Source organism: Candoia aspera, chromosome 2 (assembly GCF_035149785.1).
Source record: "Candoia aspera isolate rCanAsp1 chromosome 2, rCanAsp1.hap2, whole genome shotgun sequence".
NCBI lineage: Eukaryota > Metazoa > Chordata > Lepidosauria > Squamata > Boidae > Candoia > Candoia aspera.
Genome location: NC_086154.1, coordinates 147,746,664 through 147,769,095, shown reverse-complemented (window position 1 = coordinate 147,769,095; position 22,432 = coordinate 147,746,664). Strand labels below are relative to the sequence as shown.

The window sequence follows — 22,432 nt, the reverse complement described above, 5'->3', positions numbered from 1 at the left end:
ACTCACAGTGGAGGCATTCTTCTAAGCTTGGCCCAAGGGTGTGCAACTGCTGGCCCTGGGGAAGAACATGGTACTCAGCCTAATTTCAAAAGCCCTCTGAAAACAATCACATCAACTTCTCTTTCTGCCGGAGAAGAGACAGACTCCTTTTGCCAGAGGTCTAGACTGATCATTTGCAGATTGCTTCTGAAATTAGGCTAAGTGCTGCATGCATCCCCATAAATAAAATGGGGGAATAGAAAAACAGATCAGGAGAGAGAATACAATAACAGGTGTGATACAAAATGGATGGCCAAGAAAGAGAAAGAGGACTGGTATACCACATTCTTTTTCTTTTTTCTGGCAACTGGCTCTGCCTGAAACAATCTTTGGCCTAATCTGCAGCTTTGGCAAATTATTCGTAACACTGATGGAATGCAAGGGAGAAAATGTACCCCAGCCCAGCTGTGGTCAACCCCAAAGATCAAAGGTTTAGGTTTGCTAGTTTTGATTGCAGTAACAAAAGCTTAGCATATTGGCCCAAGCAAGGAGGACGAAAAGCAAGTGTTTTCCATTCATACTGATTCCTGCTTTTCCTCACCTAGGAAAACTCAGCAGGGTTAAGAAAACAATCAGTGCCATTGTTTCAAGGATGCCCAGCGTGGAGAAAGCTGAGGGCACCAAGGTGAACAGAGAACTGAGTTCATACCTCAAGGCCTCCATTCTGCTTGTACTGAAGGAAAGCGTTGGTGGTGCCGCTCTTGGCCAGTCGTATTCGGGCCAGGCGAACCTTCTGTAAAGGGGGGCGAACACAGAGAACCATTTATGGAATGTGAGAGATAACGGAGCTCCACTTCTCTGTGGTGTTACTTTTTGCCTCCTCCTCCCCCTCCCCCAGTCAATCTACCTGCTGAGCTCGCCGCTTATCTGCCCGCTGATTCTGGTGGTAGATGCGGCTGAAGTTGGAAACAATGACAGGTACAGGGAGGGCGATGACTAGCACCCCACTTAGAGAGCAGATGGATCCAAAGATCTTCCCTGCAATGGTGCTTGGGACCATGTCACCATAGCTGGAAGAGATACAGCAGTTACTGCAGCCCTTTGTCTCTCAAACCATCTCACAATTGCCCACATACACATGTTGCCCCTCAGTCTTACAACACCCAGAAATGAACATCTTCCCCCTTCATCAGTCTTCCCCCAAACTGGGGCCTTTCAGATATGCTGAACCTCAATTGCCATAACCCACTGGATTAAGGGAGTTGAAGTCTAACACATCTGGAAGGTTGTCCTTGGCCAGTGTTACAGCAGACTGGGGAGAAAATAGCTGACTGCTCAGTGGCATAATCAGGGCTAGCTTTCAGGCCTGGAGTCCAAGACATTGCAGTCTGCCTCCCTCCTCCCACCACCAAGTGATCAGAGACTGGCAGATAAGAAAAAGACTGTCAGTTTTGCTCAACAAACAGCACCTGGGTGTATTGGGGTTCACCAGGACTGCTATTATTTAAACATCTTTCCTTCTTCATTTCAAAAAATCTTTTTAGGTCAAGTAGTTTTATTTCTTTATTCCTGAAATATATATTATCCATTCTGACGAGAAAACTGGGCTTATTCCAAGGCCACGCACATTGCATTATCAAGGGAGCCCCCATGAGATCATTAAGTTCAGGCCTACAATCAACAGGCTGTGCTTTCTTGTATATATGAAGATGGGTGGGTGGCACCAATAAAGCAGGGCTGTGTGTATGTGTGTGTGTAAAATTCTGGATGGGATGCCAAATTTTTCACTGACCCTTCTTGCAGTCTTAAGAGCAGCTTGATGCAAAAAATCAAACAAGTGAAAAGATCTTGATCCTTTGATTTCCATGCTGTGAAAATGTTAACTTGTGTGACAGGCTGCTATTAAAGACCCAGGAAGATGACTAAATAATAGTGGTGCCAAATCTACTAGATAGCTTGGGTTTTGTATGTTGCATAAGGATTATGTAAGCATGGACTGGAATTTTTAATTCACATAAACTCAAACTTCCTTCGATCAGTGCAGAGATAAATTTCCAATATGTTTATACTAAGGGAGGGGGGTTGGTTATTCATTTCACTGTTCTGGTCAATTCTGCTTACCATATGTAGTCTTTGAAAATAATTGCTTGAATATCTATGCTAAACATGTAAGTTCTATTTTACAAAAAGCCATGATTAAATTTGTATTACAAGAATGTTATTTACGGTTTAATCCTGGATTTAAATATTTTTTCAACTGTTACTAAATTTATAATATTTATGCAGCATTCTGTTAGTTATTCAGATAGTAGCTTCTAGGCTGACAAGCTAAACAGGAATGGCCCTGGTTAGTAGTTGGATGGGATTCCTCCAGGGAACACCAGAAGTGCACACTAGACTAAGAGGTTGAAGAAACATCTCCAAGGAAGGCAATGGTTAATCACTTCCATGTTGTTACTGGGGAGTGGAACCACTGGTGGTAAGAAGAATGGTAGGAATTCCATCTCTTTTACATATGGGAGTGGTGTAAGTTCCTTACTTCCAAAGCTGAGTAGAAAAACAGTCTCTCCCAATCTGGTGCCTTCCAGATATGTTGGCCTTCAATTCCCATCAACTCCATTCAGCATGAGAAATACTATAGGGATGATGGAAGCTGGAATCCAATACATCTAGTGGAATTGATTGCAAAAGTTACGTGTGAAATTATCTGATGCAGCATTTGGGTCTACATCGATAGTCTCATGTCAATGCGTGGAAGACATTTGAAGGCAAAGTTCTACAAAGAACCCCCCCCAAATTCAGTAACTTTCATTGGCTGCTAAAAATGTACCAAGGTAAGAAAATAATATCTGTTTTAGGAAGAAGCAGGATTTGCAGTGCAGTTGGTGAGGTTTCGAATTAAATTTTCTTGAACATTCAATCCCAAAAGAAGTTTCATGCAGCTAAATGAAACAAAGAAGCATGCAAGTATGCTTAGGACTAATAAGGATATTATATGACTCAATCTATGAACGCCACTGACCATTTCACCAATCCCTCTAATCCCTTTGCTAGAGGAAGATTTAAACCTTCAGCCTTGTGCTTCAAGGAGTGAAGGTAATTAATGTTTCATTTCATGATCACCCAACTCATTTTGAAATTGATCTCCCCTCCCCCTAAAAAAGGTATCTCTGTATCCAAGTCTGGTGTAGAATACTCCATCCCTGCATCCTCCATATAGCTGGGACCAAAACTCGTAATTCCCAGATAGTGGCTATAATAATTTAATTTATTAAACTTGTATGCTGCCCAACTCTCAATGATTCTGGGTTATGATGGAGGATGACAGTGGTAGTGGTATTCTAACACATCTGGAGGACACTGGACTTGGAAAGGCAGGCCTGATACATTAGTTAAACCAGTTCATCAAAGAATATTAGCTCAACTAATATCTGACTAAGATAACATTCAGGCAGACACATTTCAAATAATAATTGTTATTTTTCAAGCATCAGGCTCCTTCCATTCTCACTCCCCCTTATCCACCAGCACCAGGCTTTAAATGCTTCCCCTTTTTCTCCTGCATGTAAATGCATCTAAAGATGTGACATCTGACGATCCAGAGGGACATATTCCCCACCACCATTCACCCACACGTATCCCAGTGTTTCTGGCAGTGTGGCTTCATGGGTAAGCAGGGCGTCTTCCCACGTGACCTTGTTTCCCAAAGTTCTTTGGGTGAAGCTGATTCCCCACCGTGGCTGTGTTTCTTCTTCCCCAAGGATACCCCCTAGATGTCATTTCCAGCCCATAATGGAGCACACTCCATGCAACCAGTTGACTTAAAGACTGGGAATCTATGGCACCTGTCAGAGAACAGCAGGTTCCAAGAATTACAGCCTTAATAACTCCTTAGTTCTCTTCTGATGAACAGGCCCTTGAGAGATCATTAATAGGACCAGTGCTGGGGAAGGAATGAGGGGAAGCAGGTAATTGAATATTAAGACCCAGCAGGGACCAGAATGAATGAACAAACAAACAAATGGAGGCTGGATATTTTATCCAACTCAGCATTGCTTTCTCCAAATTATTTCAAGAGCTTCCCTAGACGTTCATGTTCAGCTGGGGAAAAGAATAGGGGGGAAAACCTGCATTTATTACATTTTACAGCCCTGAATCTAAGGGCCTTGTACTTAAGCATAGGCAGTTTAAGTACAAAATATACATACATATATTATTAGATGGAAAGAATCTCTACTAGTTTCCAATGTGCATTGTGACTTACTGGATCAGATCAAGGGTATCTGGTTTGTATACAAAAGTTGAAGCACTCCTAGTCAAACTATATTTAAATGAACAGAAGCTGAAAAATCTCAACCTGGTATTAAGTTAAAAACATTTTTCTGCAAATGTGAATGCATACTTACAATTTGTTTACTTGTGTACAGATTCAGAGAAGAAACAGTGAATATGGGAGGTGCTGAAGGTTGGGTACCCTTTTAATCACTCCTTTATATCTTCTTTGATAGAAATGACAGATTCCAAATATTGTTCACTGAAACACAAACTTGACTAGGGGTGCCTAAATATTTCCATGCAACTGTACCACACTCATTCAGTTCTCTGTACAGTACTAATTAGTCAGCCAGCACTGGTGCCCCTGGGAGGTCCCATCTATCTCCATATTGTTCTCAGTAGCAATTAAAAATTATCTTCCATTTGTTTATCCAGAGATAGGCAATCTTTTGAGATTTTGACACACAGTGATTGCCATGGTAAAGTGGTGGTTCTTCTTCTCCTCAAGAAGGCATCGCTGGATCCAATGGAACTGGACAACTTTTGTCCAATCTCCAATTGTCCCTTTTTAGGGAGGGTTGTTGAGAAGGTGGTAGGCCTGCAACTCCAAAGGGCCCTGGAGGAAGCAGGTTATCTGGACTCCTTTCAGTTGGGTTTTAGGCTGGATTATAGTACTGAGACAGTATTGATCACACTTGGTGATGATCTCTGGTGGGCTTGGGGTGGGGGTGGTGTATCAATCCTAGTCCTCCTTGATCTCTCAGCAGCCTTCAATACCATTGATCATAGTATAAATCTGGTTTGGCTTATTTATTTATATATTAGATTTATACAGCTGCCCATCTCACATGAAGTGACTTGGGTAGCTAACACAATAAAAACATCAATACAAAACAAAATGCAATAAATACAGCCATATCAAAAAAAGGCCACTGAGGATAAACCCGTCAACAAATTCATATAACTCATGAGCTCAGCCACCTGCTGACTGCCATGCCTGACAGACAAGCCAAGTCTTATGGGGTTTGCAGTAGGCCAGCAGGCTTAGAGGGTTGGTGGGGGGGCACAGTTTACAGTACACTCAGTTTGGAGAGGGAAATGTCTGTCACTAGGCTCCTGCATTTTATTGTGCCTCAGAGCTCAACTCTCTCCCTGCTTCTAATACCTACATGAAGCTGCTGGGTGAGGTTATTTGTCAGCCAGTAGTTAAGTATTATCAGTATGTTGATGAAAATTAGTTGTATATCTCTGCTCCTGTCCATCGAAGTGGCTGTGGGTTTTAGAGAGCCCCCAGGTCTAGAAACATTCCATCTCTGACTCTGGATAGGGAAGAACTCCCCCAGAAAAAACTAGTGCACAGTATGAGGTCCCTTGAGGGCAGGTAGCAGCAGGGGCCTGGAGGACTTTTACACAAATCCATCTTGTATGCCAGTTGCACCCATTCCTGGATCAGGCAGCTCTACTCACAATCATTCATGCTTTCATCACCTTCAGGTTGGACTGGTGCAATGCCTTCTACATGGGCTGCCCTTGAAGAGTATCCAGAATCTGCAAGTGGTCCAGAAAGCAGTATCATGTGCAGTGGATCTTCCATGGTATGCCCATGTACCACCTGATTTGCAAGCTGCACTGGATTCCAGTAGACTTCCAAGTGCAATTCAAGATACACAGAGCCAAGTTACTTGGGGGACTGCCTGTTTCCAATGGTTTCTGCCTGTCCCACCAGATCTGGCAGAGTGGGCAAATTCAGGGTCCATTCTGTTAAACTAGTGTCATCTAGTTGGATCCAGGAGGCATCCTTCTCTGTTGTGGCACCCACGCTGAGGAACAGCCTCCTCCTCCATCCAAATCTGATGGCCCTGACTCTGCAGGCCTTCCAGATGGCTTGAGAACCTGGCGCCTCCCCCAGGCATTGGGGAACAGATAGACATAACTCCAAGCAAAGCACTGGCCTAAAAACCTTCCATTTTTATTGTCTAAGTGTTGTGAAAATCCAATGTGGGCCTTGATATGCTCTTGGAAATACTGTAAAGGTGATGCTGGAGATTAGCAGCATTCCCACTTCCCATTGATTTATTTTTAATAAAAATAATTGAAAAAGAACAGTTGGGTGGGGCAGTATGTTGGAATGTGAGGGTGACCTTGGAAGGGGGGAAGAGATGCCACCTAGGGAATGAACAGATACAAGAGAAAGGAGCCCCCAACAGAGGAATGGTCAGAGGAAGAAACTTAGGAAGGGCCCGCCCTAATTACTCCAGCGGTAAATAGGGAGGGCGGTAGATTTGTACTTTCCAACTTGCAAGATTCTGTTAAAGTAGCCTTACAATAAAGTAGAATTAGCTCATCTCATCGTGTTTGCTGTCTGATTTGCCTGGGAGGGCTGACAGGCAGAGAGTCTGATGGGTGCCGAAGAACCATGATCTCTACCCCTGCGCTAATACATTTCAAGGTAGTGTTTTCTCTCCTATATATATATACATCTCTTCTGATTGTCATTAGTGTATGTGTTGAAGGGGAAAGCTGCATCTGAAACACCAGTGTGTCCTTCAGATCTACCACCGGGGCACTTGTATGCTGTACAGTTCCGTAGCTTGCTATACCCAAAATATCTAGAAGCAGCTCTTAATAAAAGCCTCTGATACAGCAAATCCAGTGGGCCTCTGTTTCACTCCCTACTGAATTACATTTGAAACTACAGGCGCTCTAGAAAAACATGAAACAACCTTCTCTTGAGTCCAATCTTTAGCCCATCTAGTTCAGTATTGTTTACACCAAACTCTTACCTTCCCTTAACATTGGCCATGCTAACTGGAGCTGATGGGAACTAAAATCTAGACATGGAGGAAGGGGGCACCAGGTGCAGGGTAGTGACTGGTCTCTGAGGCCTTTTCTAGTCCTGCCTGGAGGTGTCCCTTGGGACTCTGGGCATGCAGAGCTTGCGCTCAACCTTTCTACAGCCTTTCATCATACGATAAACCTGATTTCTGGGGCAGGCATTGGGGCTACCAGCACCAAATCTGAATTGGCCCGAACACTGATGTAGTGAAACAATAAAATAGTTTGTGAAACAAACTCCATTCTTAGGCTCAGGAATGAGGAAAGAGGTTTTTGCATGGAGTCAGGATCACTCTCAAATTGATTGTACCATTACCTGTTCCATTGGAGCCCTGGAACTGAGACCTGGATCACAATTAGTGCTAGATTTACAGTAACAAACTTTCCATTCCTTTCTGGTATCCTGTTTCACATTGTTCTCTCCCACAACTGATTGCTGCCCCAAGCTGCTGCTACCCACAGTTGCTTACATCAGCCCTTGATCTTCCACCTTTATGCGTGTTTTATGTTACCAGATAACAATTAGTACCTTTGCTTTATTGCAAAACAACAACCCTTTTTCATCCTTCCTTATGAGAACTGTCTCTGCAGCTGTCCTTTGATCTCAAGTTCATTTACATATTTCTCTAACTTGCATTCCCTATAAATGTATCAGCTAACCTGAAATCTTGCTAGCACTCAGCAGATCAAGGCCAGGTTTATCTTGGAGACAAATGGGGTAACATCTGGACCTGATCAGAATGTCAGGTGCCTTCACCTATAACAGTAAGGGAAGTTTCTGAAGCTATAAAAAAGATTAAATCAGGAAAGGTGCCTGGACCAGATGGGTTATCAGGTTTTTATTATGAATGTTTTGAGGATGAACTTTTTCAAGCCTTACGAAACATTATGAGTTCTATCTTACAGGGAGGAAACATGCCAGAAATTTGGAAAGAGGCCAATATAGCACTAATACCAAAAGAGGACAAGATTCGGCTTTAACAAGAAACTGTACGCCAATATCATTATTGAATAATGACCACACGTTGTTCACAGTGATTCTAGCTGATAGACTGAAAATAATTTTGCAAGAATTTGTTAATGAATATGAATGTGGGTTTTTACCTAAAAGACAGTTAAAGGACAATGTTAGAAATGCTTTGGACATTTTGGAATATTTGGAGCAACATAATGAAAAACAAGCCACACTGGTTTTCTTAGATGCAGAGAAGGCCCTTGACAATTTGAACTGGGCTTTCTTGTTCAAGGTTTTGGAAGATACGAACTTTGGAGAGAACTTTATAAAATGGGTAAGATCAATTTACACTTCACAGAAAGCACAGATAACTGTTAATGGAGACTGACAAAACCCTGTGAGATACAAAAGGGAACAAGACAGGGATGCCCACTGTCTGCTCTCTTGTTCATTTTGGTTCTTGAAATACTGAATAGAGATATAAGACAAGATGAGAGGATTGTGGGAGTAATGATTTTAAAAGAAACTGTAATGGTATGTGAGAAAGACCTTGAAAAACAGGGTGAAGAGATGCTGCCTAGGGAATGGTCAGATAAGAGAGGGCATAGCCCGCAGCGGCATAATGGGAGGATAAAGAGGCTCAGAAGGGACCCTCCCTAACTTCTCAGGCTGTAAAGGAGACAGCAGGAGATTTGTACTTCCAGACTTGCAAGATTCTGTTAGTGTAGCCTTACAATAAAGTAGAATTAGCTTATCTGGTCATGTTTCCTGTCTGGTCTACCTGGGAATGCTGACATCAATCTTGCAAGTCTGAAAGTACAAATCTCCCATCATCTCCTTCTAGCATACTATCTGATGGTACTTCTCCACTGAGCCTTGGTAATCAGTCTCTGTCCTGGCCAACTAGACTAGACATGGAAGAGGTTCAGTAAAGTTCTTTATCTGCAGTTTGTTAAACACATTAACTCAAAGGCAATAAGGGATAGGCTATTTCCCAAGTCAGTAAGGTGGCAGGCAAGGTGAACCAGGGCTGGACCGGGAAGCTGGAAATCACACAGCAGCAAAGCAAGGCAAGAAAGGCTGAACTGGAAGGCTGGAATCAGAGAGCAGCAAGGCAAGGTGAAAACAGGCTTGACTGGAAGGCTAGAATCACCGAGTAGCAAGGCAAGATTTTGAGACAAGGCCGAGCTCCGTAGCAAGGCAGGGCTCTGAGGCAAGACTGGACTCTGAAGCAAGGCAAGGCTCTGAGGCAAGCAGCAGTGCGACAGCCGGGCAGGCAGCAGAGGCAGGAGGCTCGGGGTCGGCAGACAAGGTAAGGAGGTTGGCTGAGGCAGCACATTCCAAGGGCAACGCAGGGAGAGGAGATCGGTTGTCTCCGACAACTGGCTCTGGCTTCTGGCGCTCTTTATATCTTTGGCTTTCCCGCCTTTTTCGCAGAGGAGCCAATCGCTTCTCTCACTGCTCAGCCCGCCTTTCCAGCCTCTTTTCTTGCACACCGATAGGTGGCGGTGAATCTGCCTCCTGTCTGTCTTCAATCGGTGGCTCTGGATCTTGCTGCTCAAGGCTCTCTCTCGCTTTTTCTGCGATCGGCTGATCCTCCTCAGACTCAGACTCCATCCTGACAGTCTCAAGATTTGACTGTAGCTAATTTATCCATGATCTTTTGCCTCACATCAGCTGCTGTGCTCTGTAATGGAGGGGGTGGCAGTGACATTCCAGCTTCAGGTGTTGGCTGCACCTCCAGTTGTTCTTCTGGGTCTTCTTGAGTCCGGGAAGTAATGCATAGTTGGTCTATCTCAAATTGTGAGAGCAGCTTCCTCTTCACTATATTGAGGCATTGGGTAACTAGCTGTTTCTCAGTCAGTGTGGATGCAGGTCTTCTGTCCATCCATAGCTCCCTCATACGCTTCATATACCCCCTCTCATTACGTCTACTGTTGCAGTAGCATTCCATCAGTTCCAGGTTCTCTTGTCTCGTCCACGTATGGTTTGTTCCAGTAGACCACTTATCGTCAGATTGTCCTGGTTCCCCAACATCTGGCATGGACCTTGTTAATCTGGGCAACGTCTGAGCCAGCATGACTCTCTTAGTTCATGTTGCTCTCATATTTGGGGTAGGCAGGTGAAGTGTTAGAGGGTCTTTGCCCAAGGACCCCTACTGGTAAGGTAGGCACCAGCCAGGATTCAAACCCCAGTCTCCAGTGTCAAAGGGCAGCACTCTAACTACTACGCTATCCAGCCAATATATATATATGAATGCCAGGTGCCTTCAGTTGCTGCCTTTGACTACGTGGCATCTTCAATCCAGGAATTTGGAGAGGTCCCAGAAGAGGTGTCAAATTCTATACAAGGTAGAGTTCCTGTATCTTGAATAAGAAGATGATTTGGGGCAACTAAAAACCTTCTGTCTCCACTGTGCCACAGTACCTCCTATTAAAATGCTCTGTAGTTTTAAAAAATAAGTTTCTGTAAAAAAAAAAAAAGTAATAAACACAGGAACTCTACCCCTCCCTGAAGATTATAACTTCTGGCTAAGAGAAGAGCACAAGGAACTGACAATCTACACCAGATGGCTCTTCCCAGCCATTTATAGACATGATTATTGTTTATTTAACCCAATGAATACATATGCTGCTTTAACACACAAGTAAAATGGACAGGACTCTCTACTCAAAGGAAACTGATCGTGGCAACAGAAGAGAAGCAAGAACTGATTGCAAGAAAATGTATTTTACATATACTAAAGTTCAGTTGTAGGAAGCTGCTTACAGACTGTTGCTCCACTGAATTCCTGCAACAGGAACCTACAGCACTGCAAGGCTACAGTCAGTCATTGGAGCCATGGAGAATAAATAGCAAAAGGAATAAATAGACTTTTCCTCTCACAAGCAAATAATGTTCAAAAATTTTACGGTGGCACGGGCATAGCCTTATGAAGAAGAAAATGTGCCTGATTTGAAGTATTTAAATGCAGATAAATAGATGCTCTGAATCCATGGGACCCTCTGTGAGGGTCCTCAGGATAGTCTCTCAGCCTAATTCATCTCCCAGTCAAACTAAAATGTGGAAGTAAGAAATGGGGGCTTCTTAAAATGTTTTAGTGGTTTTTAATGTTGGTTGCAATGTATCTTACTTTTTAAAATAATTAGTTTATTGTCTAAATAGATGGTAGAGAAATAAAGTAGGTTGGTACTGTGAGTTTCTTAAGAAAACACATTTGTTGCTACACTCCCACCATCACCAAAAGTGCCTCTTAACATCTGGAGAATACCCTTCTGTTTCTAATCAATGGCTGCATAATTAATGATGAATTATACATGATAATGCTTAGGGTAACTCCTACTTATCTGCAGAACAGTCCTGCAAGGGAGGTTGGGCTGCAGGAAAATCATAGCCCAAGATCTTTGAATTAGTCTGATTCTTTTTTACTTTTACTGCTTATTTTATTTAGAATCATCCACTGTTCACTTCCTTTTCAATATGTACCCTGCTTGTTTTCTTTTTCAGTATGCCTTTTGGCTTTGCTTTCCACACAGTGCTTCACTTTAATTCTGTCCTGAATTTCACTGTCTTAATGACAAGACTGACTTGCCGATCCACCCAAGCTCATTCTGGATTCTAATCCTGATCTCTACACTTTCAATTTCAGTTTTGTAAGGGCTACACATCTGAGATACCTCTTCTCTGCTCCTTCATTCAAGTCCTTCACAGAAATACAGTTTTGAGGAAAAGACAACCTTAGGATGGCTTGGTTTGGACATAGGATAGAGAAACCATGCCACTCCAGACATGGCCAAATCACAATATGCATGGCCCAAGGTGGAGATGGTGGGAGATGTAATTTAACTGATCTAAGGCAGGGGTTGGCAAACTTTTTCTGTAAACAGCCAGATCCTGCCCTTGCTCCGCTCCCACTAAGGAACATGCCAGCCAATGGTTGGTGCCAGCCTGCTAGCAAGGGGACTGCTGATAGGTGCTACCACATCCAGGATGCCCCACCCCTCAGCCCCACCCTTCACCCCAGGAGCTTGATTGAGTCTCAGACCTGGCAATCTGTCACCCACCCACCAATCTATACATTCTTAGCTTGCAAGATGTACAAAAACAGGTGGCAGGCCAGATTTGGCTTGCGGGCCATAGTTTGCCAACCTCTGATCTACAGGGCTTCCCTACTGTATAAGGTTTAATAAGTTTTTTAAAAAAAACTATTTTCTTGTTTTATAATAGTTGATTGCAGGTAGTCTTTGTTTAGCGACTGCCTCATTTAGTGAGTGTTTGCAGTTATGACGGTGATGAAAAAGTAGCTTTGCGAACAATCCTCGCATTTCCCAGGTCTGTAAAGCAAGGGAAAGCCGAAGTAAGATCATAAGCACAGTTGCAGTTTCACTTAACTGCCCCTTTGATTAATGACCAAGTTGCCCATCCCAACTGTGGACACTAAACGAGGATGACCTGTAGTGTGATGCTAACAAAAGAAAAGTAAAATCGTGCAAGACTAAAGTCAAACCATGTTTGCAGAAAATGGAAATCATTTGCGTGAAAAAACTTGCCACCCATTTTTGATGATTTCCAGCACCTTTTGAATCAGTTTGCCTCAGAAAACTATGAAGACCCTGTGGTTCTCTAGGGGCCTTCACTTGCATCTGTGGCAGAAGCATGACCTAGCGACCTCTTTTTTCTGCTCTGTCCTCTTAAAATTGCCTTCATCTAATTACCAGCCCAACCATGAGGCAACCTTAGGTCATCTTTAGCTGCCCAGTTTTCAAGTACAGTAGTATTTCCCCCGTCTCCCAAAAGAGGTTTTGCCATGGATACACTTGACAAGCTTCACCAAAAATTCTGCTAGTGGCAAAGTCAGGTCATCTCTAGCACGTGCAATCAGTGTGGCATCTCTTGGCCACTTTAGGCTGATGTGGGTATACCCCCTTCTCTCTGGCCCTTAGGCACAGGGCCATTCTGCTTTGGGCAATAGGAAGATGCCATTTTTTTCAAAACAGCCTCTTCCCTGTACTCAACAGATTGGAAACCTGGATCAATTGGAACAGTAATTGACCAATAGCGGGGTTAGTGCTCTCCTGGAATAGTATGAAAGTTATGTTCAAAAGGAACCCATGAACATACTTGTGCAAAAACAGACTACATTTTGACAGTTGGCTAACTAGTCCAGCTGTCGAAACTCACATCCTTTCCAAGCCCAGCCCTGGACCATGTTAAAGGGGGGAGGGGGGAGGCAAACAAAACTGGAAAGATCCACCAAATCCTATTCTTAATGTGTGCTGCACACTGTAAATAAAGACAGTACCACAGAGATCAATTTTATGCCAGTATAGTTTTCTACCAGCACAGGAACCGGTGGACAGGACTTGGGTGGAGCTAGAAGGCTTATTTCCACCACCCCTGCATGAATGTGTACTTCCTATTGACTGTCTTGAATCCCTGCTATTCATCTTTGTTGGAAGGCCTCAGGCTCCAGTGTTAGCAAAGAGAGAGAAATGCATCATTCTACTTTCTGATCCTGCATAATTTGAGGCATCAATTGCTCATGTGCTATCAGAGGCAGATAAGGGAATTTGGGAGGCTGATCAGAGCGCTGATGGATAAACAGTAATGCTGCCCTGGTTGAGGAAGCCTGAGTATGATACCTTCTTGGGACATGAAGGCATGCACACTACTGGGTGCTGTTAATATTCCCTCCCTCCCCACTTCCTCCCTATTCTTAAACTCCCTATCCCTTAACACAGGGTTCCTCAACCTTGGCAACTCTAAGCTGTGTGGACTTCAACTCCCAGAATTCCCCACCCAGCAAAGCTTGCTTTTGCTTGGCAAAGTTTTTTTTTTTTTGCTTGGCAAAGTTGCCAAGGTTGAGGAACCTTGCCTTAACAGGCACGTTTGGTTTCTTTCCTTCTACATTTAAAAGCATTTGGGGGCACTGCAGAACAAATCTGCCATTGTCTGTGGTGTCTACACTTCTCCAGAGTCTTTGAGGAAGGAGGAGGGGCAGAGAAGGAAATGGGAGGTAAGGCAAGATCTCTCTGTTGATTTTTCTTTTTAAAGTTATGTGGGTGCTGAAATTAGGACCCCCGAGGTCTGTGCCCAGTGATTTCGCCTTAGTGGCTCCAATCTGTATAAGACTTCTAGGTCAGAAGTCAGATTTTCTAATTCCATCTTTAAATTCCCAGGAGGAAGATGCAGCATCTTCCTGTTTTCTATTCAGTCCTTTCCCTCCATTTTGTCCTATCTTAGTATCATGGCTCTACATTATTTTATTTATTTATTTACTTGTCAAATTTATTATTAGTTGGTAAGAAAGACTATATGAGGACTGGAGAAAGCAAAGTGAAGGAGCCATAGTAATCTGATTCAGCTAAAAGTTTTAAAATAAGTGGAAACTCTGTGGTATCTCCTGCTGGCAATTTATCTTGTGCAACAATTGAGCAGCATCTTTGTACTGTAGTTTCAAAAGAACCCAACCTGTAGGATCAGACTCAGATTGAAAGTAAGATGAACTCTTTGTGCATCCCAATGGATTAACAAGGAACCATTTCATCAACGATGCAATGAAGAAGGGAGCTTTTTTCAAAAATGTCCTGGTCAGGGCTGCAGAGCATATATCATAGAAATCCATAATTTATTCATGTCTCCCCTCCCCTCCCAGTCCACATTTATAACTCTCACAGCTACTGAGTAATTTTGATAGTGTAGGCAGTCCTTGATAATTGTTGGAATTATCAGGGGTCAACTCAGCATTGTCTCATAAGCATAAAGGGTCCTTCTAGTAAACACATCTCTATTGTGCTTGTGGGATGTCACATGGGTCACCTGATTTCCACTTCCTTCTTCTTCTTGGGTTTGGGGATTAACAATCTCCATTACCTCTTGGGCACACGGGCAAGCAGGAGGTGCTGCAGAATGCAGCTCTCATCCTCTCATCTCGCTTGCAAGCAGACTTTCTATTTCCATAGAAAGTGTCTACAAAGAAACAGTGATGAATAAGTGCTTTCTGCTGTGAAGTTACTTGTATCCAGATCTACTGAATAAATGTAAGCTACATTTTTTTTCTTCATCTAACTACTGTGTGAAGACTGAATTTTATTTCTGAATGTATTTAAGCTTAACGTGCAAGTTTCTTTTTGGTTCACACTTCTACTTTGCAAGATTGTTGTTAGCTGCTTGGAGTTCTTTTATTAACCTTTAAAAACTCCGTCAAGGGTTATGGACCCAGGACAAAACCAGTGCAGTCCAGCAGAGTCCCGTATACTGACCAAGAACTGATTTTTGAAAGGGCTTTTTTTGGCCTCACAGCCAAAAGGAAGCTGCTTGCACATTTAAAGGGCAAAGTTCAGAAATTTTTTTCTTCTTCTCTCTGAACAATAAAGAGAGAGGAGGGAGTGCCCCCCATACCAAAATTGACTGAGGATAATTACTCAGCATGGCTATTCAGATTGAGGATGCAGCTAGATTTTGAAGATTGTTTGGATGTTCTGGATTTACCTGAACCTAAACCAGAGGATGGGGAGGAAGCCAAAAGGCAGTGGAAGAAAAAGGATAAGAGAGCTAAAATTCTTATTGCTAGATATTTTCCAGATCACAGATTAGCAGAGATTAAAAATATTTCTCTGCTAAGGAAATGATTGAGCAATTATGCACCCTATACACAGAAGCTGATGATCAGAAAGTGATCTCTTTGTTACAAGAACTGCATGCATTCATTTTGGAAGACAATGGAAATGTAAATGACCACCTGATCAGGCTAGAGGCAATCTTTGATCAGCTGAGCACAGTCCAGAATCTCATGAATGAAAAACTGTCTTTTGTGCCGAGTATGCTACCAAACAGATTTTTCCAATTTGTTGCTGGCCTGAATTTAGAAGGGAAAAACCTCAGCTTCTGGGAGCAATCCGATCAGAATGCTGAAGGCAAAAGAATTTGCAAAACAATAGAGAGCCTGGAAGAGACATTGGTTACCTAGAAACGAAGGGTAAACATGAGCCAGAGCAATCAGTGACACACCAGAAAAACAGAGGGACAGATAAAAGGGCCATTATCTGTAATTCATGTAAAAAGCCAGGACATATTGCAAGGTTCTGCAGAAATAAGGACAAGAAAGATTTTTCCAAGGATAAATCCAACAAAAAAATTTTTTAAGGTGAAAAGGCTTTACACACTGTATATAAAGCTGATACCAATAAATGTCCTAGACAATGGGTAATTGATTTGGGGGCCAGCAGGCATCTATGTGGGAATAAACATGACTTTGGGGAGCTAAATGAAACCACAGAAGGAAGCATAACATTAGCAGATGGCAATTCAATTTTGATTCAAGGAAAAGGAAGTATGCCATTGCGATGTATCAATGGAAGTGAACACAAAGATCTTATAGCAGAAGATGTTTTCTATGTACCAGACTTAAAAACCAATTTACTAAGTGTCTCAACATTGAATAACAAAGGTTTTGGTGTGATTTTTAATGCTAATGGACAATATAAAGTCGCCAGTGGAGAAAAGATTTATGTTACAGGTTTTCAAAAGGTTGGCATCCAGGTTTACACTGCGACCACCACCAGATGTCAGCCTCGCCTGTCATCAGCAAAAGGAGGACAACAGTGCCACCACCTGGCACAGACGTTTTGCGCACCATGATTTTAACACAATTTTAAGAATGAAAACTGAAGACATGGTAAGAGATTTTGAAATAAGCAACCATGATAAATGCCAATCAAAATGTGTGATATGCATCAAAGGAAAGGCAACAAGACCAGCCATACCCAAACAAAGAGAAAGGGAGGCAACCAAGCCACTCAAACTTATCCATACTGATTTGTGTGGACCTCTTCAAGCATCAGTGGGTGGAAATAAATATGATTTATGCTTTATAGAAGATTTCCCCAGATACTGTGGGACCTACCTAATGAAGGAGAAATCCCAAACAGCGGACACGCTGAAAACATACATAGCCATGGTGACCAAGTTCAACAGAACCCCTCAAGCCTTCCAAAACGACGATGGAGCTGAGTTTATTTCACAAGCCATGCAAACATACCTAACACAGCTCGGTATAGAACACAGACTAACCACTCCATGCATACCTGAACAAAATGGAGTTGCAGAAAAGAAAAATCGCTCACTAATGGACATGGTAAGATGTATGCTTTTAGAAGCAGGTCTGCCTAACAAATACTGGGCAGATGCTGTTTTAACACCTACATACTTACAGAATAGACTGCCAACCAAAGCCAACAAGGTAACACCTTTTGAGCTACGGCATGAATGCAAACCAAGCGTAAAGCATCTGACAGTGTTTGGATCCAAGGCTTATGCACACATACCAAAGGAGAAGAGATCCAAACTAGACCCCAGAGTTGAAGAAGGCATCATGATTGGGTATGCTCCAGGAAGCACGGGACACAGAATCCTGAACCCAAAGACAGGGAAAGTAAGCACGTGCAGAGTGGTGTACTTCAGTGAACGAGAGAGAGGCTACCATAGTCATGCTGATGATGACTGTGCATAAACCAACAGTGGCAGTTACCAGCTTGAGACGTTTAGCCCAACATTTGAAGACACAACCACCACACCAACCCGGAGGGAGATAGAAGCCCAGGCAGAAACTCCACCAGAGTCAGATGATGAGGTCAAGGATGCAGAAGGGGTTGAACCACCAAGTGCCACTCCTGAACCTGCTCCAAGATGCTCATCATGACCCAACAAAGGAGTTCCAGCCAAGAGACTCACCTACCCCTCGCAAGGTCATTGTTACCAAAAGAAACTACATCATGGAATGAAGTGAAGCAAATGCCACCAGATGAAGCAAGCAAGTGGAAGAAAGCAGTGCAAGAAGAGCTAGAGGCTCTACACAAGAACAAACCATGACAAAACTACCAAAAGGCAAAAAAGCCATAGGATACAAATGGGTTTTCAAAGCCAAACAAGATGAAAACGGAGAAGTACAAAGATACAAAGCTAGACTAGTCACAAAAGGCTATTTGCAAAAATATGGACTTGATTACGATGAATGTTTTGCTCTCGTTGTAAAACATACCACAATCAGAATGCTCCTGAGTCTAGCAGCTTCCAGAAACATGAGTGTTGAACACCTAGATGTAAAGACTGCATTTCTACATGGAGAGATAGAGGAAGAACTGTACATGCTACAACCTCCAGGCTTCACCAATCCCCAGACACAGCAACTCGTTTGCAAACTTCAGAAAGGGATTTATGGCCTGAAGCAAGCAGCAAGAGCATGGAATAAGAAGTTGAACCAAGTACTTCTTAAGCAAGGTTTTGTTCAAGGCAAAGCTGATCCCTGCCTCTACACAAGACACAGAAATGGCAGAGAGGTGTACATTCTTTGTTATGTGGATGATATGATGATTTGCCATAATAGCAAAAGAGACTTCGATGAAATCGTGTCCAACCTGAACAAAGAAGTAGAAGTCAAGCATCTGGGCAGTGCCAGCTACTACTTGGGGATACAGATTGAAAAAGAAGAAGATGGAAGCTTTCTTCTAAGCCAGAAGCAAAAGATCCTAGAACTGTTGGAGAGCTTAGGACTGCAAAATGCCAATCCTATGCCAACACCAATGGAAACAGGTTTCCACAAGCAACAGGAACCTAGTGAACTCTTACCTGAGAACAATGGCTATAAAAGTGCTATAGGTAAGCTAATGTATCTAGCCACTACCACTAGGCCAGACACAGCAGCTGCAGTAAATGTTCTATGCAGAAAAACTAGCACACCCACCCAGAGAGACTGGACTGGTATTAAGTGGGTGGGAAGGTACCTAAAGGGCACTATACACCTAAAACTAAAGCTACCAGCCACTGACAATCCTAAATTAGTGGGGTATACAGATGCAGACTGGGCAGAAATTAATGACCGAAAATCCACTAGTGGGTATGTATTTTTCTATGGGGGTGGAGCAGTAAGCTGGGGAAGCCGTAAACAAGCTACAGTTGCACATTCATCCACAGAGGCAAAGTATGTGTCAGCAGCAGAGGCATGCAAAGAGGTTTCATGGCTCAAGCTATTGCATGAAGACATGGAAATAGAGGAATCTACCCCTATTCAGGTCTATGAAGACAACCAAAGTTGTATTAGACTCTCACGGTCAGAAAAGATTAATGGGAGAACTAAACACATTGATGTTAAGTATCATGTAGTAAAAGACTTGCAAGAGCAAGAAATAGTCAAACTAGACTATTGTCCCACAAGGAACATGACTGCGGACATTCTCACAAAGCCATTGCCAAGGAGCAGTTACCAAGAACTGCGGAAGAAGTTGAACCTTGTGGACTCTGAGACATGCTAACTTGAGAAGGGGTGTTGGAATTATCAAGGGTCAACTCAGCATTGTCTGGTAAGTATAAGGGGGTCTTTCTAGTAAACACATCTCTACTGTGCTTGTGGGATGTCACATGGGTCACCTGATTTCCACTTCCTCCTTCTCAGGTTTGGGGATTAACAATCTCCATTACCTCTTGGGCACACCTGCAAGCAGGAGGTGCTACAGCTCTCATCCTCTCATTTTGCTTGCACTCAGACATTTCTATTTCCATAAGAAAGTTTACAAAGACCAGTGATGATTAAGTACCTTCTACTATGATGTTGGAATTATCAGGATCAACTCCGCATTGTCTCATAAGCATAAGGGGGTCACTCTAGCAAATCGCAGCTCTATTGTGCTTGTGGGATGTCACAGGGGTCATCTGATTTCCACTTCCTTCTTTATCTTGGGCTTGGGGATTAACAATCTCCATTACCTTGTGGGCAGACATGCAAGCAGGAGCTGCTGCAGGAATGCAGCCCTCCCCCTACCATCCTCGCCCTTTCTATTCCACACAGAAAGTGCCTACAAAGAACCAGTGATGACTAAGTGCTTTGTACTATGAATCTACTTGTATCCAGATCTACTGAATAAAAGTAAGCTATCTCTATTTTTCTTCATCTAACTACAGTGTGAAGATTGAATTTATTTCTGAACATAATTAAGCTTAATGTGCAACTTCTCTTTTGGTTCACACTTCTACTCTGCAAAGTTGCTGTTAGCTGCTTGGAGTTCTTTTATTAACCTTTAAAAACTCCATCAATAATATCCTACAACTTGAAGAGCTGTTGAGAATCAGCAGATGATGCCCACTGAGGCCCTGGTGGTGGGGTTATGTGTAATTGCTTGACACTAGTCCTCATGATCCACACAGAAGCAGACATGCAGCTTGATCCTTGTCAATTTTCCTTGGAACGAAGCCCCGTTTTATCCAATGGGGCTTCCTTTCCAGAAAATGCACAGAGGATTGCAGGATAAGCAAATATACATACAAAGATGCTCACTCTGCAAAATGGGTGTCACAGAGGATGGCTTTATTTGCAGTAGCTTGAAAAGATTCTGGGTTTGTTTTAGCAGATTAGTGCTCTTCATATTTATTATACTCAGCCCTTTCTAGTTCATCAGATGAGGAAGCAGAAAGCTGGTGCTCTGAAGCATTCAAACCCATTCTATATCACTTCAGGTGCTGTAAATATTTTAGGGCTGTCAAAAAGGGATTATATGGGGAGAATCAAAGTAGGGATTGTCTTCTGCTCAATTTAGATCCACCAGGACACTGGTCAGAAGATGGAGGGTAAGCATATTGGGTTAGAGTGCAGCCCCATGAAATCCAAGCTTTTCTAATTTCTTTCTGTCAGCAGACAAAAACATTCTTATTGAGGCAGACTTTTGACGGATAAGCCGTTTTTCTGTTGAGTTGGGAGGGCATTGACAGTTCTATTCTAGTTTTTTAAATGATGTTTTCATTAAGTCCTGATATTTTTAATGTGCTTGATTTTTGCTTGCCTATTATTGCTAGCTGCTTTGAGTAATGGAAAGTGTTCTCTCTTTGAAACACATCAGATAGATAAAGGTTCACTCACCAATCTGGGAAGAAGAAATTCTTATACTCAAAAGCAAACAAGTATGTATGACTGAGGATGGGAGGGCATGTCTATAAAGCTTTTAGACCACATGATTTGGCTATTCACCAGGAAGTCTTGTGAGTCTGAAAAATTTACTGAGTTTAGGCCAGGGTTTCTCAGCTAGGGTTCCGTGGAGCCCTAGGGTTCCGCAAGAGGTCACGATTTATTTTAAAACTTACTTCAAATTTGGGCAACTTGACATTAAAGAGGCAAGTTTCATTCTTTATTTTCAGTTTAAGAACACTGTTAATGCAAATATACAGAACTACCCATGAAACGAATATAATAATTTTGTAACTTCTGGCCTATATTTGTGCCTGGATGTACAGGAGTTCCCTGAGGCCTGAAAAATATTTCAAGGGCTCCTCCAGGGTTAAAAAGTTGAGAAAGACTGGTTTAGGCACTTGGTTCCAGGTAGCAAAGGCAAGTTCTGATGTGTCCGGCCAGAACCATACAGGGCTGCAGATCTCAGGCCCATCATGTCTGTCCAGGTTCCAGGCCCATTCTGGGACTCACTAAACTTTCCTAATTTAGTACAGCAGATAAAACTTCCAGGTCCAGTTTGGGCCTTTCCAAAATATCAGTTGGTTAGGCTGCTAACCCTGGTTCTTATTCCCCCGATCGATAGTCCCAGGGTTTCTTCTTCTATAGGAAAGTTACCTGACAGCACATCAGTTCATTCAACTCCAGCATGTCCATTCCAAGAGCAGGCCACTTGCAGCCTGAGAACTGTATGCAGCTCCTAGCTCCTGCAGTCCCTAAGATGAAATTTGAAAATCATGGGCACCATTTTCCATTAAAAAAAAACAAATAAAATAGATGTGCTAAACGTCCAATAGATTCAATTCATCTGTTTTATTTGATAAAAGAGACCTCAACAATTAGGCTGGAAAGTCTGCCCCCCTCCACATTGATGCTATTATATCACTGTTATGCATCTTGTCAAAACAAAAGCAAAACCAATATTTCCTGTTCTGAACAGAGGCAATCTTTTCATAAAGAACATGGAAAAATCAGGATGAAAGAAAAACGGAAGGGGGTAGGAAATTACAAAGGCCCTGATAAAACCCATCAAGATCTGTGCAGTGGTCTGAATTTAGAACATTTAGAACAGTGTTTCTTACCCTTAGCAACTTTAAGCATGGCTGGCTGGGGAATTCTGGGAGTTGAAGTCCACACATCTTAAAGTTGCTAAAGTTGAGAAACCCTGATTTAGAGTAAAACATCAGATGGGAACAAATTGTGTGATGATAGGATGCAGTCATTAAAAGAAAACCTCATACCCGGACATGGGTAGGTATAGTGTGGGGAAAGCTGGGACATTTGTCCTCTATCCCAGGACAAGGATCCCCCTCCCTGCAGTTCCCCTGCCCCCCCCCTGTTCCGCTTGGCTGAACCCACATTGAAGACAGAGGCCTGCTGCCATCACGTCTAGTTCT

At 42.7% G+C, this 22,432-nt stretch overlaps 1 protein-coding gene and 1 long non-coding RNA gene across 2 annotated transcripts in view; one reads left to right on the top strand and one right to left on the bottom strand.

The window, feature by feature from the left end:
- The window catches only part of KCND1 (potassium voltage-gated channel subfamily D member 1), a 66,422-nt gene that overhangs the window by 11,985 nt on the left and 32,005 nt on the right, over positions 1-22,432 (bottom strand). The window contains exons 2-3 of the mRNA XM_063294112.1: positions 887-1,049; positions 689-772 (exon numbers count right to left, since the gene is read on the bottom strand). Of these exons, the coding sequence (XP_063150182.1) occupies positions 689-772; positions 887-1,049 (247 nt within the window). The remainder of the gene's footprint in view (positions 1-688; positions 773-886; positions 1,050-22,432) is intronic.
- Positions 13,987-21,096, top strand: LOC134490816 (uncharacterized). The gene is made up of 3 exons (XR_010067249.1): positions 13,987-14,060; positions 20,932-20,992; positions 21,038-21,096. It is a non-coding gene; the product is annotated as an uncharacterized LOC134490816 (long non-coding RNA).